The following is an 18746-nucleotide window of genomic DNA, read 5'->3' as shown; positions in this document are numbered from 1 at the left end:
CTTCAGTGGAAAAGTACCAGCTCAAGATGGTGCCCTGTACCAGGTGACATGATCACATGATCTTGCAGTGTCAAAGCAACCATGAGACAAGGTTTACTTGTAATGTGCACAGAAAGGAACTCCAGGAAGATGGGAGCATCTTCAAAGACCCATTTCATTGTCTTTCCTAATGGCCTGTTCAGGCTGATTGCCTACTGTCTTGTGGGTGTTCCCAAGTACACACACAGTTGTAATTGTTACATAGTCAATATTCCTAACTTCAGATACAGGACTGATACATGAATACAAATTGGATAACCACATTCAGCAAATCATAACCTTTCCAATGATACCTCACATGACCCATCTTGCTTAAAACATATCTTAGTTATGCCATATTCATATTATAACATTTTATTAATAATATGGGGTGCAGTGTCATAAGTACAATATTAATATTCTAATTGATTTATTTTATAATTATATTGTAAAAATGAGAAAGTAAGCAATTTTTCAGTAATAGTGTGCTGTGACACTTTTGTATTTTTGTGTCTGATTTCCTAAGCAGGTAGTTTTTAAGTGAGGTGAAACTTGGTAGTACGCAAGACAAATCAGACTCCTGAAAGGGATTTAGTAGTCTGGAAAGGCTGAGAGTACTGGTATAATAAACTAAATGATGTCTTAAAGGCAAATAAATGCAATGTAATTGAAAGTACATAAAAAAGAAAAAAATGACTTGTCATGTTGTTTACAAGTATCTAAGATTGTGGCTGTCTTGATTGTGGAATTATGAGGTAGAACTAAGGGAACTAACTCTGGGCTCCATGTGTCAATGAAAGCTTTAACTGATATGTCTCTATTAAAATGGTATCAATAGGATAATCTATGTAACTTGCTGTCTTAGGTTGCTAACGTGGTAACATATAACATGTATTTTTCATACATGTTTGCAAGTTGAGGTAGAGATCAGGGCAGAGTGGAGGGGAGAAACTGTAGAGCTTGCCTCAACCTGCTAACACATGTTAAAAATACAACTGCCTTGTCATCAGTATGATTTTACCTTGTGTTAGTTGTAAATGTACAATGTGTTAGCTAGCACAAGATAAGAACACACCTTGTTTCGTAGCAAAGACTTAGGTAACTTTCACCACATTTGGAAATGTTTCCCTCCTTTGTTGAAGGACATCCATCTGCATCCCACCTAAATTACCATCTCCTCAAGATGCCTGAAATTTTGTGAATTCACATTGCAGATCTTGCCAACCTTAAATGACAGAGCCATGAAATCCAGCCCTTTCATTCAAATTCTGAGATTGGTGCAGTGTAAGTGAAGGCGGAATAGGACCCTAAAGGTATTTTGTGTCATTGTTTCAATTATAGAACTATGTGGGTAAAAGACTTGGATTTGACAGCAGCAGAAGAAAGAGGATATTGTATGCATGCCTTCAGCTTTGTATTAGGTCCTTAAAAGGAAAATTATGTGAAAGACGGGAAGAAAACAACAAATGAAGCAAGATCCCTATTTCAATATAATTTGGAGAAAATAACTGATTTGGGTTGGTCATGTTGCCAGGATAGATGACTCAAGACTTCCAAACAAGAAATGGAAACCAGAAGGATGCCTAAAGCCTGAAAGAAGAACAAATTGAGAAGATATGATTGACTGTAATGTTTCAAAATCAACTATTCCAAAGATGAGTTTGGGCTGTTGCCCAGAATACAATTGAATGGTGATGTTCATTTAGATCCTTAATGCTGAAACAAAATAAAACACTGTAGTTATGTTTCTGTTAGACATTTACTTCTTAATTCTTTCCAATTTTCCCAAATTTGGGATCTGATGTCACTTCCTCTCTCTTTTACTACATGTTGCAATGATTGTCGCTGCTGCTCTGTAATTTTTCTGAATACCAGTTTTCTGATGAAGGCCTGCATCTAAGGCTTTGTCTACACTACAGAGTTTTGTCAACAAAAGTTATGCCACTTTAATTAAATCACTGTTGCATGTCCACTCTATGCTCCTTGTGTCAACAATGTGCATCCACACTAGCAGCTCTTGCATTGACACAGAGAGCAGTGCACTGTGGGTAGCTATCCCCCTGTCCAACTGGCTGCAGGATGCTTTGGGAAAGGTTTGCAATGCCTCATGGGGCAGGTACAGCATCACATGATGCAGGTTTCTCAATCGATCGTTCCATGGGCATCCTACTAGATTGACAGCTGCTTTTCAACTTAAGGTGGGGGGGCGGGGGGACAGGGAGAGTGTGTGACAGGGAGTGTGAAACTGAAAATTGCTTGATTCATAGCAGAATATTGTTTTCCTAACCTGTTTCCCCACTGCTAAGGGAACAAATGCATTTCCCTTCAACTCTACTTCCATGTCCTCCTCACGCACATTCCCCTCACACTTATCCCTAGGCCTACAAAGAGCAGGGAGTGTGAAAGGACTTATGTATATAACTGTATATATGTGATTATATGAAACTAGTTCATAGAAGGAGCACCATCTACTGGCATGTAAGAATATGTAACATTGTTCATAAGTTTTTAAGACCAATAAAGTTGTTGTTGTCCATTGCAAATGGCTACCTGATTACACAGCTCTTAACAAAGAGGGCCTTTGGCAGAGATGGCACTCCTCCCTTCTCTATGGTGGAGGCAAATCTGGGAATGGATCTGTGGAGCACTTTCTCTCCTTTAGTTCTGTATCTTCTCACTACACTGAAAAACCATGAAGTCTGTGCTGGTGAATGAATTTTAATTATTACCATATTTAAAATATTTTTGTATAAACTGAAAACTGATGTATTAAAACCAGTAAGAACAACACTATTTATATAGGTTTATGTAGTTGTAACTGAGCTCACTTGGGCTTACAGTGAGGTTTGAACCTGTGTCTTAAGCATGAAGGCCAAAATTCAGCAAGGTATTTAAGCATGTGCTATTTAAGCATGTGCATGTGCTTGTGAGCATGTGAGTAGTTCCATGGAAAGCAATGGGACTAACAACATGATTTAAATTATGCATGTGTATAAGTGCCTTACTAAATTGGGGGCAAAAAGTAGAAACCTCTATCACTTAAACTGGGACTAAGTCCCAAACCTAGCTGTACAGCTCATTAACCTCTTATGGGGACCAGCCACTAGATTGGGACAAAGATCCACACTAAGGGAGTTACATTATATCACCCAAATGAATTTTCAAGATGAAAAATTTGCATTTCAGTCAATTCTATATGACTAACTAACTTTGTTATGCTTTTTTGAAGTAGTTACAAATTTTATCTTTAAAATTAAATTATCAAATAAAATGTCCTTCGTACATTTCAACCAACATTTAGAACCAAATTGGCCTTTATCCAGCCTCTGATCGGGTGCCTGCCGTTTTTTGTGTGCAACTTTCTGAATATGCTTTTTGCCCCTCATATCCACATTTTTGGCCCTAACTTTTCTATTTTCATCGTTACTGTGGAAAGAAGGGGTAGCTAAGAAGTTCAGAAAGAATGATTAAACTAAAGTGATTGTCCTTCATTAACAAGAAGTTTCTTCTTTTCTTTTAAACAGGTTTCTAAACTGTACTGGCTGCGTGGATTACATTTTTGTTAACTCGTTGCTGCTTCCAGTTGTCATTCCACCACTGTATAGTGGAAATGGTAGCATGTTAGTTACATAATAAGCAAGAAAACAGAGTTTCACTATTGACAGTGAGGGTTGTTCTGAATAATTAGGAATGCTCTGAGATTAGTTACTTTATTCTGAAATGAAAATAGAATTCCCTGTTGGCTAATGCTTTCATACATGTGTACAAAAAACTCTTTGTTTGTTTCTCCAATAGATGGTTTGGTTTCTACAAAGGCATACTCCCTCCTATCATGGCTGAAACACCCAAAAGGGCAGTGAAGGTAAAGCACTATATTTCCTCCTTTTAAAAATAAGTGTTATAGTAACTAACATCGGTAACACTAAAATGTCCTATTTGTCCCTCACCAAAGAAATGTGCCGATTGATGTTAGAATTAAGACATGATCCTCTAGTCTTTACTTAGGAAAAAAAACTCTTACTGATGACAGAATGGAAATTTTGCCTGATTAAGGACTGAAGCATCAAGCTCTTAATTACTAAGTATATAGTTAAGCAAGATGCATGACATTACTGAAGAACAAATTATGACTTCAAAGTAATATTTTATCCTAATATGTTTTGCTTTTTATAGAAGTTTTACTTCATTATGAATCCTCAGCAACATGCAAAAGAACTAATCCTAGGAATATGTATGTGTATGAATGCAAACATAAAGGAAACTCTTCAAAGTAAACATTTATTAAACATTATGTCAGTGCAGTTCAAGTGCCCTCTTCCTGCTGTTTTCCTATACTCTGAAAACAATCACTCAAAAAAAACAAGCCCTCCTGTACCCTTCTGTGTATTACAGTCACCCATATTAATAGACACAAATCCCAATCCTGCAAACAGTTATTATGCCCTTTAGCTCTGTTATAGTAGAAATAAATTAATACTGGCCTATCAAATTGCCTTCACTGTTAAATGATAACTTTATTTGTTCTGATATGCTTCCCTCATTCTCTACATTGCTTCTTACAACTTTATTTTTATTAGGATGATTTAAAACCTTTCACCACACAATTGTGGAGTTTTCTGCATTAATATTTTTTGGTTCTTCAGTTGAATGTGTACATGTAGAAGGACCTCCTGTGCATAATGCTGTTCATTGGATTTTCTCTCTTTTTTGTTTTACTTTCCCCAAAGGCCCCAGATCAATCTGGGCCTTAGTCTGCCATCAGTCATTACACAATGTTCCCATTCCCTTATGTAGGTATTACATGTGTGTAAAATGATAGAATGTAGCCCCATCACGTAATCCTAAAGAAGATCTCTTGGTAGAGTCCTGCTGTTATTATCATTGTGGATACAAATGAGACAATCACTGTCTCTTACAATTATTGAATATAACAAAGAAAAACTATGGCTGTATTTAATTTGGAGTTGCAGTACAGAGTCTAAGGTTGAAATTTTGAAACCCTCCTAATGACTTGGATCATGCGCTTTCTTTTCTTCACATTAATTTGATAAAAGGTCAGAAAGTCAGTCTGATGGTTGCTTCTGAGCACAGGTACTGGTATATACTTAGTAAAAGGGTAGGTTTAGGCACTGGGCTAGATTCCAGTACTGCCAACCCCAATCATTCAGAAGTCATGAGTCAGGCCGGCCCCAAGTGATGAGATTGTCTGAAAAATCATTAGATGTTAAAGAATAATAAATGTGAGGATCTCTCTGCTCTCTGGTTTTTGAGCTGTTAGGATGCACATTTTCTACATACTTTCGATAATCATGAGAGCTAAAACTTACACCTTTTTGTTTTTGCTAAATGAAGGCTGATATGCTCACATAATAACATGATTCTTGGTGCTGAGGCTTTAAGAAAAACACCGAATATCACAAGAATCTCAGTAAAATTGTGAGAATTGGCAATGCTGAGATCCTTGGCTTCCCTTAAGTTCCTTTGCACGGCTCCTGTGGGCATAAAAAGGATCTAAAGCTGCCTAAATGCAGCAGCAGTATTCCACAGAGGGGGCATTTCAGTGGCAGGAGGGGTCAGGATAGGAGTGCAATGTGCTCCAGAGATCCTGGCTGATGGAGCAACTTGCTGCAAGCTGTTACCAGACAGCACAAGTTATAGCATCCTGCTTAGAGCTCTGTGAAACCCACGGACATTGGGCTAAAGAGAATCTAAGTAGATTCAAAATTCCTTTAGCTTTTCTTGGATATGAACAAGAAACACCAAGGAAGATCACGGGTTTCTTAGATTCATTTCTCTCCTTCCCTTCCTCAGTAGCCCCCACTCACTCTAACAGGCCTCGGGATACATCCTTCCCATTTAGGTATGCTGGGTTGTGAAACTGTTGGTGATCTGGACCACAACATGGTGGTCCATGCAAAAGACTTTGAGGCTTGAGCAGTAACTAGGGAAACTCCAGCTTTTCCCTTTCACCAACAGTGAGGGAGCCTCAACAGTGGGAAGGGCATTTTCTGGTTTCTGGCAGTGTGGTTTCTGGTTTGGTGGTGAATATTTTTCACAGCTCCAATTGTACAGGAAGGGTGACTTGAATTATGAAATGACTGTACTAATTAAAGATCACCAAGATAAACAAACAAGGCAGAGTTCCTGCTGAGAAGAAATGTAGCATTGTCTGCATGGAATAATGTATTAGCTGGATACATCTATTTGCATGTAAAAATAAAGCCATTAAAACCAAAGTGTTCTGATGCAATATTTTACTTTAAAGCTAGGTGTCAGAGACCTGGGTTCACCTTTGAAGAGATTTGATCCTTTGTCTATCTGTCTGTCTGTCTTTGTGTTTCTTTCTCTCCATCTCTCTTTTTTCCTTTCTAAAAAGAAAGCTGGTATTTCTGAAGGATGAAAACTTTATAACCCTGAGTTAGCTTGGGCTTGGATAACAGAAATCAGTGGTGCCAGTACAATGGTTAACAGATGAACTTTTTGGGAAAATGTATATTGTGCATCTGTTCCCAGACATCTTGTTTCAAGCATATTTTAACCTTAAAGTTATTGAGACATATGGTAAGTACTTTGGCTTTTTTCTGTGTAACATAGATTTAAGTGTATCTTTGCCAGATGGGCAGTATTGGTTATTAAATATATGAATGCATATATTTTAAATATATGTTTCTTTGGACTTTGTGAGGATAGCTGTTAATATAATTGTATAGTAAAATAAATTACTTCATTCTATGTTATTAAAGGCACTTTGGGTGCTCATCCCTTTCAATGACTGGGGACATAGAAGCCAGTCTATCTATGCAGAGCCTTTTGACAAAATTATTCACACGCAGAGTCATTTTGGTATGTCCAACTAAATTTTATATTAAGTTTTTACTGGCATTGATTATATTTCTTTAAAAAAAACCTCTATTCACATAATGTGAAAGAGTTACTATTAAGCAGTTCTTTTATTTGGGACTTTAGGAAGCTATCAGTACTTTAAGGTAAAATTTTTAAGACTAAAACATTTCCAGGTAGTATATTTCTTCTTTTTTTATGGCCATTTCACAGATCTAGGAGACTGTGGAAAACATTAAGGAATAGCAGAAATTCCTTGAAAGGTGGGAAGGGTAGCACTCTACAGAAAGACACTGGAGAGAGAATAAAGCAACTTTACAACAATAAGAAATGAATTTAATTCAGTATCATAATGGACCCTGCTGTACTTGAGATTTTTCCGGAGATTTTCTTTTGCCATACAAGTAAAATTGACGCTGGAAATTATGGCATACTGTTTAAGAGAGGTGTATTTCATGGTTATTTAACTTAGCAATAAAGATAATTATAGGTTTATGCCTAACACTTTTATCTTGTTTGATTATTGACAGCCCTATTGCATTGATCTTAAACATATTTGCACTAAGTGCTGTAGATTGCTGTTAAGTCAATACAGTGTCTGGAAAGCAATTAAATTCTAGGGGCTGAATTCTCCTGCTGGAGTCTAAGAGTCATTCCTGTTGAATACAGAGGAAGCTATTTGTATCCTGTGGCTGGAGTGTCAGGCTCTAAGATTTCACAGTTTCAACAGTGTGTAACACCGACAGATCCCGGGCATCGTCAGGCGAGATTGAACCTGGGGTCTCTGGAGCTTAGTGCATGAGTCTCTACTGCATGAGCTAAAAGCCAACTGGCTTTAAGCCAAGGCTGTAGAACAGACTAATTAATCTCTAAGTGGTCTTGGTGCCACTAGAGAGGACAGAACACCACACCCAGGAAGTGTGTGGGTTACATTTGCCGTCATAGATATGTAATATGTATTTTATTCTAGCTTTAAGTTTGGCATTGTTACATTAGCCCATTCATGTCTGGTCCTTTGTTGTACCTGATGTGATTCTAGTAATTTTTCTAGAAACTAGAAAACAGATCTGGTCCAGAAAATGCTACCAAACTTGCTGCAGCACAGGGCCCTGAGTCATGGAAGTCCCCACATCACCAGGAACAAGTTGAAATGCCAGTGTGGTATTTACTGCTTATGCTCCAGTGACACGTGTTGTAGAGTAAGTGTTATTTTATATGCAGAGCTCTGTGATAAACTAAGTCCCTGGGGTATCAGGTTCTCTCCCTTGGCCTGGGCACATTACAGGTCAAGCACCTCCTTGTGTTTAATAGGAAAACGCCATTCCCTGTGTCTCTGAAGAAACATACATCAGTTCTGGACATATTGCCCATTGCTTCCCTTGACATGGCAGAATAGTTTGGCTGCACGTGAAGGGGTGGGAGAAGATTCCACACACAATCTTGGCCTTGTAGTTGGAATCCAATTGAACAGCGGTCCAAGAGATACCACATTGGCTTGAATCAGCTTCGTAAAAATAATGGAATGCTAGGGCACATTCAGCACTGCAGCAGGAACATTGGGCAGGAGTCTGGAAGATAAGAGGTTGTTGGTTACTCACTTTTTAGAGGTGGGGAGGTGGTAACTTTTGCCCCATGTTTCTGATAAATGTTCAGAAAGTCCCAGAATACATCTGTGGTAAAGCCCTAAGAACCTCCATTTTTCGTTGCTTTATTCTTCCCTTAGTACTGAAAGCCTCATGTCAAAGTCACCATCCTTTGACAGGGAAGTACTGGACACTTGTTTGATAATTATGGGAGACTCAAGTCTGGTGAGCTTTATAGTCCTTCTAAGCCTAGCATATTCTCATCTCTCTCAAAAATATAAAACCATGAAACTTATATGGACTATTACTTGTAATATTTCTAAGTTCTACCTGAAACTTGGACCCCCTTCTTCCCTCTCTATCCCTGAAAGTTCTCTCCTGTCCTACTTCATCATTCTGGCAAGAATTTACTGTTCTTAAAGTAGTTACTCTGGATGGCATCAGCAGCAGTGATCATGAGATGGTTGAGCTCAGGATCCTGACAAAAGGAAGAAAGGGGAGCAGCAGAATACCAACCCTGGACTTCAGAAAAGCCGACTTTGACTACCTCAGAGAACTGATGGGCAGCATCCCCTAAGAGGCTAATATGAGGGGGAAAGGAGTACAGGAGAGCTGGCTGTATTTTAAAGAAGCCTTATTGAGGGCGCAGGAACAAACCATCCCGATGGGCAGAAAGAATAGCAAATATGACAGGCGACCAGCGTGGCTTTACAGAGAAATCTCTGATGAGCTTAAACACAAAAAGGAAGTTTACAAGAAGTGGAAACTTGGACAGATGAATAGGGAGGAGTATAAAAATATTGCTCGAGCATACAGGGCATGGAAGGAAGGCCAAAGCACAACTGGAGTTGCAACTAGCAAGGGATGTGTAGAGTAACAAGAAGGGTTTCTACAGGAATGTTAGCAACAAGAAGAAGGTCAGGGAAAGTGTGGGACCCTTACTGAATGGGGGAGGCAACCTAGTAACATCCCAGACGTTTGGAAAAACGCAAATATAGTGCCCATCTTTTAAAAAGGGAAGAAGGAGAATCCGGGGAACCACAGATTGGTCAGCCTCACCTCAATCCCTGGAAAAATCATGGAGCAGGTCCTCAAGGAATCCATTTTGAAGCACGTGGAGGAGAGGAAGGTGATCAGTCAACATGGATTCACCAAGGGCAAGTCATGCCTGACCAACCTGATTGCCTTCTATGATGAGATAACTGGATCTGTGGATCTGGAGAAAGCAGTGGATGTGATATATCTTGACTTTAGCAAAGCTTTCGATATGGTCTCCCACAGTATTCTTGCCAGCAAGTTAAAAAAGTATGGATTGGATGAATGGACTATAAGGTGGATAGAAAGGTGGGTAGATTGTCGGGCTCAATGGGTAGTGATCAATGACTCGATGTCTAGTTGGCAGCCGGCATGAAGTGGAGTGCTCCAGGGGTCTGCCGTGGGGCCGATTTTGTTCAACATCTTCATTAATGATCTGGATGATGGGATGGATTGCACCCTCAGCAAGTTTACAGATGACACTAAGCTGGGGGGAGAGTTAGATACACTGGAGGGTAGGGATAGGGTCCAGAGTGACCTAGACAAATTGGAGGATTGGGTTAAAAGAAATCTGATGAGGTTCAACAAGGACAAATGCAGAGTCCTGCACTTAGGACGGAAGAATCCCATGCACTGCTACAGGCTGCGGACCAACTGGCTAAGCAGCAATTCTGCAGAAAAGTACCTGGGGATTACAGTGGACGAGAAGCTCGATATGAGTCAAGAGTGTGCCCTTGTTGCCAAGAAGGCTAACGGCATATTGGGCTGCATTAGTAGGAGCATTGCCAGCAGGTCAAGGGAAGTGATTATTCCCCTCTATTCGGCACTGGTGAGGCCACATCTGGAATAGTGTGTCCAGTTTTGGGCCCCCACTACAGAAAGGATGACTTATGAGAAGAGGCTAAGGGAACTGGGCTTATTTAGTCTGCAGAAGAGAAGAGTAAAGGGGGGATTTGATAGCTGCCTTCAACTACCTGAAGGGAGGTTCCAAAGAGGATGGAGATAGGCTGTTCTCAGTGGTGGCAGATGACAGAACAAGGAGCAATGGTCTAAAGTTGCAGTGGGGGAGGTCTAGGTTGGCTGTTAGGAAAAACTGTTTCACTAGGAGAGTCGTGAAGCACTGGAATGGGTTACCTAGGGAGGTGGTGGAATCTCCATCTTTAGAGGTTTTTAAGGCCCAGCTTGACAAAGCCCTGGCTGGGATAATTTAGTTGGGGTTGGTCCTGCTTTGAGCAGGGGGTTGGACTAGATGACCTCCTGCAGTCTCTTCCAACCCTAATCTTCTATGATTCTATGAAACATTATTTCAGCAGTACATTTGCAAATTTAGATGATTTAGAACTTTCTGAATTTACACCCAAGAAGTTGGGAACTGTGGCTGAAATCTTGTCTTCATTAAAGTCAGTAGGAACTTTGTCAATGACTTCAGTGGGGTCAGGGTTTCACCCTGTGTATTCTTCTTTCAAGAACAAGGCCCTCCAGTTGTTCTGTCTTTGAATCTGGCAACACTGGACAATTGATGTGCTGAAACATCCAAGGAAAGTTTTAGGTGACAATGGGTATCATTCAATCCTGGCTGGCTCGTTACAATGAGGTGCAGGAAAAACTAAATTAGAATCATAGAATATCAGGGTTGGAAGGGACCTCAGGAGGTCATCTAGTCCAACCCCCTGCTCAAAGCAGGACCAATCCTGCTTTCCCAATTTCCCATCTCTCCCCTCAAGTTACAATACAAAAGGCACTGATTGTGAAACTAATCCTCAGAGGAGTTGTATATGCCCAGCACTTCTGAGGACGAGTCCCTTAAGCAAAATTAGACAGTTCTGTGTGAGACTTATTTTTAAAGGAGGGAAGAAATTGGAAGAGAAATATCATTTCATGGTGAAAAGAAAAGGAGTACTTGTGGCACCTTAGAGACTAACCAATTTATTTGAGCATGAAGTGAGCTGTAGCTCACAAAAGCTCATGCTCAAATAAATTGGTTAGTCTCTAAGGTGCCACAAGTACTCCTTTTCTTTTTGCGAATACAGACTAACACGGCTGTTACTCTGAAACCTGTCATTTCATGGTGGAAGACTACAGAAAGATACACAAACTTCCATTCTGCAATTCTATCAGTTTGCATCTCTCTGATGAGAAGTGTACTAATATCAGACAAAAATGGAAATAGTATAGTTAATTTATTACAAAAAAGATTACATTAGCTATTCTGTAACTTACATAAAAACATCTGAAAATGAGCCATTAGAGCAAAGGTTAGTAAATTGAAAGCAAGAACTATGTATTGCAAATCTTCTCTTGTGTACAATAGCTCATTGTCTTTAATTCCATTTGTGTTAACTTTATGCCTTATTTACTCATGAAATCATCTGAAGGGCCTGATTCTCCACTACCTTGTAGCTTATGTAGTCATTTACACTTGTACCTACAGAGGGTATGAGACAGTGGAGAATCAGGCCTTCATTGTCTCTTTTTTCTAAATCAAATAAATAACTTGTAATAAAATCTTCTCAACATTGCTGAGTTTTAAATGTAACTGTATTTAATTTATAGTTTTTCACCTTTGAACAATACAAGAAATTACTAGGACATGCTTCACTATCACCAGGATTGGTAAGTGTGAATACATAATTAGGGTTTTCGTTCATTTAAGGAAATATTGGATGTCCCTCTACACTTCCCCAAAAGTAAAAGGACCAAGATACTTAGCGTGATGCCCGTGTGAAATACAACAGAAAAAACATGCCACGTATCTGAGCTGCAGATAGCAGAAATGAAGGTGTTGCCTTGGAAAACATGGGAAGAGTCCAAAAGCTAACGTATAATGTGTGATATCTTGGAAAAATCAATAAGTTACCATAGTAAATACATTTCAGTTGCAGCTGGTCAAAAAATGGAAAAACTCATTTTGTAAAAAAATTTCTAAGTTTCAAAGTTTTCATTTTGAAGTGGTCAAAACATTGTTTATTTTTCGATATTTTTGGAAATATATTTATCAAAGACACCATTGAAAATGTGATTGAAATGGTTATTGACATTTTTTGATTATCAAAACCCAGCTTTTCATTAAATGAAGATCTTGCTAACCTTTTCAGCAACTTTTTTTGGTGAACAAAAAACGTCAACAACCATTTTTATATCATTTTCTATAATATTTTCAATAACAAATGTGAAAAAGGGGCACGATGCTGTTTTCTGGGGAAAATGAAGAATGTCAACAATTTTCATGGTTTTTTTTAAAAGGCTATTTTTAATTGAAAATTTTTGTCTGAAAAATTTCAACCAGATTTAATTTCGATGTTTCTACTTTTAATCTCTTGCCTCCTGTCTACTCCCTTTTAAAAAGATTTTGGCATGCATAAAACACCTCACACTTTGTAGAGACACCTGTATTCTGTTTATAATAATCCATGTATCTGAGTTTTAAGCAAGACTAAAAAAATGTGAACTACTTGGAAAAGGGTATGTAATAAATAATAAAATCCTGAACATCTGGATTATAGATTTTGTGGTCAGGTGAGTTTGGGATTAGAATTCTTTTTACAGTTTTGGTTCCTGGGATGGAAGTTTGTGATAGACAAAGAAAATATATGGTCACTTGTCTTGTAAGAATAAGTGCCCTATATTAGACTATACTGTGCCTGCTAAAGGGTGTAAAAATAGAGAGGAAACCTTTAGTTTATCATTACCCCAGGTACTGTCTGTGTGAAACAACATGCTCTTGCCCTTCTCATGCAGGAAGGTAAATTCTTCACATGAAATTTCCTCCTCCTAAGTACTCCATTGGTGCCATGGTTGTTTACAGTCCCCTCATGTTGTCAGCAAACTCCCTCTTTCTTAATGTACAATGGAGAAGCTGTCATTTGCAACCCTGGCAAGTGGAAAGAGCAGGTTTCAGGATTTTTGGTGTATTGCCACCCTTTTCCAAGAACAGCATGGTGAAAACTAGTAAACATAACAGCATACGTTCTTAACAAAGAGCAGCTTTGATTCGTATAGCAGCTGTACTGGGCAACAAACATCCCAATAATTTTTTTAATGAATAATGCTGCTTTCATTACATTGCTATCGTTTTCAGTTACACTTAGGGCTCTCTTGTGTATTAAATGCCATAGCCATTGGGGGCGGGGGGGAGAAGAGGAATCCTAGAGGTTTTCTATATACCTCCAGGCTGAGGCAAGTGGAATACCTCCAGGTCTTCTGGCAGAGTTCATGTCCCACTGAAAAGGAGAAACAAGTGTTCCCACCCTCTTCCCCTTGGCTTCAGACCGACAACTGCTAATGAAGGGGTGCGGCCATGCTCCCATCCCATGAGGGAAATATAGCCCTACTGGCAGCATGGCCAGTGTTCCGGGTGCAGAATGACTGGGACTGAGACTGCCCCTGTATAAGTGAACAAAGGGTTAAAGGCTCCTGCCACCCTCTCCCTTCTTGAACACTCAGAGTCAGTCACCGTCTGGCCCCCTGTGAGCTGAATGGAATGTTTTCCTGACTATTGCTTTCCTCCCACCATGGTTCTTTTCCTATTTCAGCCAGTTTACTCCATATGCTATGCTGTGGGTTTAAGGTGGTAGAGGAGCGGGAGGGTTCTTATAAGTGGCTGGCACTGGAGACTAAAACAAAGAAACAAACAGCCCAAGATTAATTATTTTGAATTTTCTTAACTGCTCTGATACTTAGCTGTTGTTTATCTATTATGAACAAAGTAAACCATTTTTTATCTTTCTAAATGTGGCGTATTCTACCTGAGTGCAAAGCACAGGCCTTACTCAGGGCCATACTGTGCCATTGATTTTTTGAGCAGATGGGGTGAATTCACCCCAGTGAAGGGGGCCAGCACCAGCCCTCTGCACCACTTAAGTACCACTTAAGTCATCTCAGGGTTGAAATTTAGCTATGGAGAATTTTCCTTCTAAGTGGGCATTTTGCTTGAGTAAGTGCTTCACAATTTAGCCTGGAATATTCATTACTTTTACTATATTTTAAGTGCATTTGATTTAATGCTGAATACACAGAAGTTTTTTTAAGTATTAAATAGCTACATCTATATTTTAAAAAACCAAAATTATTATTTATTGCATTCAAACTCCACCCAAATATAACATGGGAACATTATTTTTCCATGTATGCATCTTAAATCAGTAACGCAGCTTTCCTTCCAGCTAGAGAGAATTCATTGTTGATAGGACTTTGACGTTTTATTTTGAATTTTTGGAATGTGGTTTTGGTTTTTATAATTTCTTCTTCATGAACTGTCAACATCTAATCAAGGGCTAAAGCTGTTTAGTAATGGTATACTGCTGCATTAGTGAAGGTCTCTCCATTTTCATCATATCATTCAGCTTCATCGTGTGATGTATGGGACATTTTACCACAGTGCTCATGAAAACTTGATTTTTAAGTATTGATTGATTTAATTTCCCTAGACGTTTGCAGTTGCTGGTCTGGGATCTGGATTAACAGAAGCAGTTGTGGTTAACCCATTTGAAGTAGTAAAGGTTAGCTTACAGGCAAATCGGAATGCTTTCACAGAGGTATGGTAACTGTTCCATTCTTTTTTCAATACTTTGTTAAATATAAAAAATACTTTAAAGTTAATTTTAATATTTAATCAGAATCTCTATTCTCATTGTACAAAACTTTCTCTGAGGCTGTTTGGATGAAATAATGCTATTCCCTCTAAGCAATGCTATTTTAACAAAGGTGGAATAGGAAACTTTGCTGACAAAATAATAAATATAGGGAAAGTACCTAGTTGCACATTAGGAGCCAGATGTTTTACTCCTCTTTGTGATGCTCTTACAACACCCATGTGAGATACGAAAATACTGTTATCACCATATTACAGATGGGGAACTGGGGCATAGAAAGAGGTTAAGTGACTTGCTTAAGGTTACACAGAAAGTACACAGAGCAGGGACTTGAACCTATGTCTTTTGTAGCCTAGGTTAACACTCTAACCCATGGACCCTCCTTCCTCCATGGTCAATAGGGCCACAGAGAATACTGTATGGAAAGTAAAGCAATTGGGGAGCTGGAAAGGTGATTAATGAAAAGATCTTTCTCTCTCTCTCTTGTTCTCTCGTATGACATGCTCTGTAAGATGAAAAAATCGTGAACCAGTATTACAATCTGTCAGTTCCATGAACAAATAATCAGACCTTCTCTATACCTCTGCAGATACAATTGGCCTGCCTCGATACAAACTTTTCCTTTTGAGTATAAATGTATTAATACCATATTGTGAGCAAACTAGTTCCAGCAGCACTAAATGGGAACACAACATCCTCTCCGCACATAAATTCCAGAGACTTTAGTCTCCCTCACAGGGTTTTTAATCCACCTCACTGCTTTTCTTTGCAGTGAGTTATAATTAATTATCCCCCCCCCCAAATTAAACCTATATCCTCTACGTTTTTCTCCTCTGATCTTCAAAAAAATAAAATAAAAAAATCAGTGATATTCCTCATAGTAATTGTTCTAGAAAATCAAAGCTTCAATTTTTGAAATCAAAGCTCTTTGAGCTTAAAAAAAGGAATCAAAATACACTGATGCTTAATGAAAATGCTAACAATGCCCTAATTGAAGTACTATGGTTATGTCGTAGTCATTCATGAAAAATTTTCAAAAGCACCTAAATAAGCACCTAGGGACCTAATTCCCTTTGAAAATCAAATAAGTTTTTATTTGTCCTCTTGAAAAAAAAAGTAAATGGGACTGAGTCACTTAGGTGCTTTGTAAATTTTACTAACATTTTATGTATCTAAAAATATAATGCCAGATATTCCACTGGTGTAAATTGGCTGAACTCTATTCACTATACAACCTAGATGAAGCTACTATAAGGTGGGTGCATAACTGGGTGGAAAATCGTTCCCGGAGAGTAGTTATCAGTGGTTCACAGTCATGCTGGAAGGGCATAACGAGTGGGGTCCTGCAGGGATCGGTTCTAGGTCCAGTTCTATTCAATATCTTCATCAATGATTTCGAAAATGGCATAGAGAGTAACTTATAAAGTTTGCAGACAATACCAAGCTGGGAGGGGTTGCAAGTGCTTTGGAGGATAGGATTACAATTCAAAGTGATCTGGACAAACTGGAGAAATGGTCTGAAGTAAATAGGATGAAATTCAAAAAGAACAAACACAAAGTACTCCACTTAGGAAGGAACAATCAGTTGCGCACATACAAAATGGGAAATGACTTCCTAAAAAGGAATACTGAGGAAAGGGATCTGGGGGTCATAGTGGATCACAAGGTAAATATGAGTCAACAGTGTAGCACTGTTGAAAAAAAAAGCAAACATCATTCTGGGATGTATTAGCAGGAGTATTGTAAGCAAGACATGAGAAGTAATTCTTCCGCTCTACTCTGCGCCGATTAGGCCTCAGCTGGAGTATTGTGTCCAGTTCTGGGTGCCACATTTCAGGAAAGATTTGGACAAATTGGAGAAAGTCCAGAGAAGAGCAACAGAAATTATTAAAGGTCTAGAAAACATGACCTATGAGAAAAGATGGAAAAAATTGGGTTTGCTTAGTCTGGAGAAGAGAAGACTGAGCGGGGACATGATAACAGTTTTCAAGAACATAAAAGGTTGTTACAAGGAGGAGGGAGAAAAATTGTTGTTCTTAACTTCTGAGGTTAGGACAAGAAGCAATGGGCTTAAACTGCAGCAAGGGCGGTTTAGGTTGGACATTAGGAAAAACTTCCTGTCAGGGTGGTTAAGCACTGGAATAAATTGCCTAGGGAGGTTGTGGAATCTCCATCATTGAGGATTTTTAAGAGCAGGCTGGACAAACACCTGTCAGGGATGGTCTAGATCAGCGGTGTCCAATGCGTTCACCACTAGCCACATGTGGCTAGTAGGCTATTGAATTGTGGCTAATGCATGTGGCTTTTTTATAATGTGGCTTAATGTGGCTTTTTTATAATGTGGCTAATAAGAAAAATTCAAAACCACAAGTATGGCTAGCAGTGTGGCTAGCATCGAATTTCTATTGGACACCGTTGGTCTAGATAATACTTAGTCCTGCCTCTCGAGGTCCCTTCCAGTTCCATTATTCTATGATTCTATGACTTCAATAGAGCTGTGTTGACTTCCACCAGTTGAGGATCTGTCCCATTCCTGTTTGAATATGCTAAAAGAGATGTCAGAAATAGAAGACATTATATTTTTTCTTTTAAAAATTCTTAACTTACCAAAACCCAGACCTATTTCCTCATGAGTAGCATATTCTTGTTACTACCTACTATACGATGTGTCTTCACTCTGTAACAATGCAGCGTTTTTCTAAAAGGATTAAGCAGTGTCTGCACTTATCCCATTGTGTAGTTCATGCCATGTGATGAAACTTAATGCAATTTACATATTATGTTGGCTGTTACCTTTAAATAAGAAATACAGCCTGTTTCAAGGAACAAGGGAGACTGCACACAAATAGTGTGCTGACCATTGGATTGTTCTGTGATATCTGAGCATCTTTCTGGGGTCTGTTGGTTTAAAGAGGAAGACCCCCAGATTTGACACACCAGCACTCTGACATCATGGAATTCCCCTAATAGAAACACTGCAGTGGGTATTTATTAATGGCCAAATGCTAGCAGCTGTACACATTGGATCTTTTCAGGTTTCAAAAGCTAACCAAGGTCAGAGCTGTGCTTTGCCAACGAAAATCTGCTGCTGCCAAAACTGGCATCGGGTGTTCAGCAGCTGGCATCCCTTCCCCTCTGAGTCATTAGTAAATCAATAATCCAGCTTAATGCCAGTGGGCACTGTATTGTTGAAGTTGCCTTCTTTAGCAGAGACTTGAAACTGAGTTCATGACTGCTGGTTATCTTTAAAGATCCAGTCTTAATTTTTCCAAGAGCAAAGACATTAATCCTAGTGTCCTGATCAAATTCCAGTTTGAATATTTGCATTCAGTGTATAGATGCTCATCTATAGTAAAGAGCTTTGATATCTTTGTGTGTAGCTACAAAAGTAAATCATTATGATAAAATAGGGTTGGTTTGTTTTTTATTTCTACAGAGAGATGGATAGCAGAGCATCAGTGGGTCAATACTAGTTACTAAATATGCAAAGGACAAATGAACCTAAATAGTAAAAGAAAAGAAAACTTGGCTGTAACCTAAATAAGCAGTAACCTGTTGTGTTGGATATAATTGGGATCATTTGGCTGATGATGTTGATCTGCCAGGGTGATATTTTAAAATGGAAGCCCATTAAACAAATAAGTATATTGACATCAGCAGTGTTTACAGAGTTCTAGTC

At 38.8% G+C, this 18746-nt stretch overlaps 1 protein-coding gene across 2 annotated transcripts in view; it reads left to right on the top strand.

Moving 5' to 3' along the window:
- SLC25A21 (solute carrier family 25 member 21) overlaps positions 1-18746 on the top strand; it is a 378311-nt gene that overhangs the window by 344241 nt on the left and 15324 nt on the right. For both annotated transcript variants that reach the window (XM_074955881.1, XM_074955880.1), the window contains 3 exons: positions 3814-3880; positions 12030-12089; positions 14903-15010. In XM_074955881.1, the coding sequence (XP_074811982.1) occupies positions 3814-3880; positions 12030-12089; positions 14903-15010 (235 nt within the window). The remainder of the gene's footprint in view (positions 1-3813; positions 3881-12029; positions 12090-14902; positions 15011-18746) is intronic.

Source organism: Natator depressus, chromosome 6 (genome assembly GCF_965152275.1).
Source record: "Natator depressus isolate rNatDep1 chromosome 6, rNatDep2.hap1, whole genome shotgun sequence".
In the NCBI taxonomy this organism is placed as follows: Eukaryota; Metazoa; Chordata; order Testudines; family Cheloniidae; genus Natator; species Natator depressus.
Note: the sequence above shows the minus strand (reverse complement) of the source record. Positions and strands in the feature narration are given on the sequence as shown.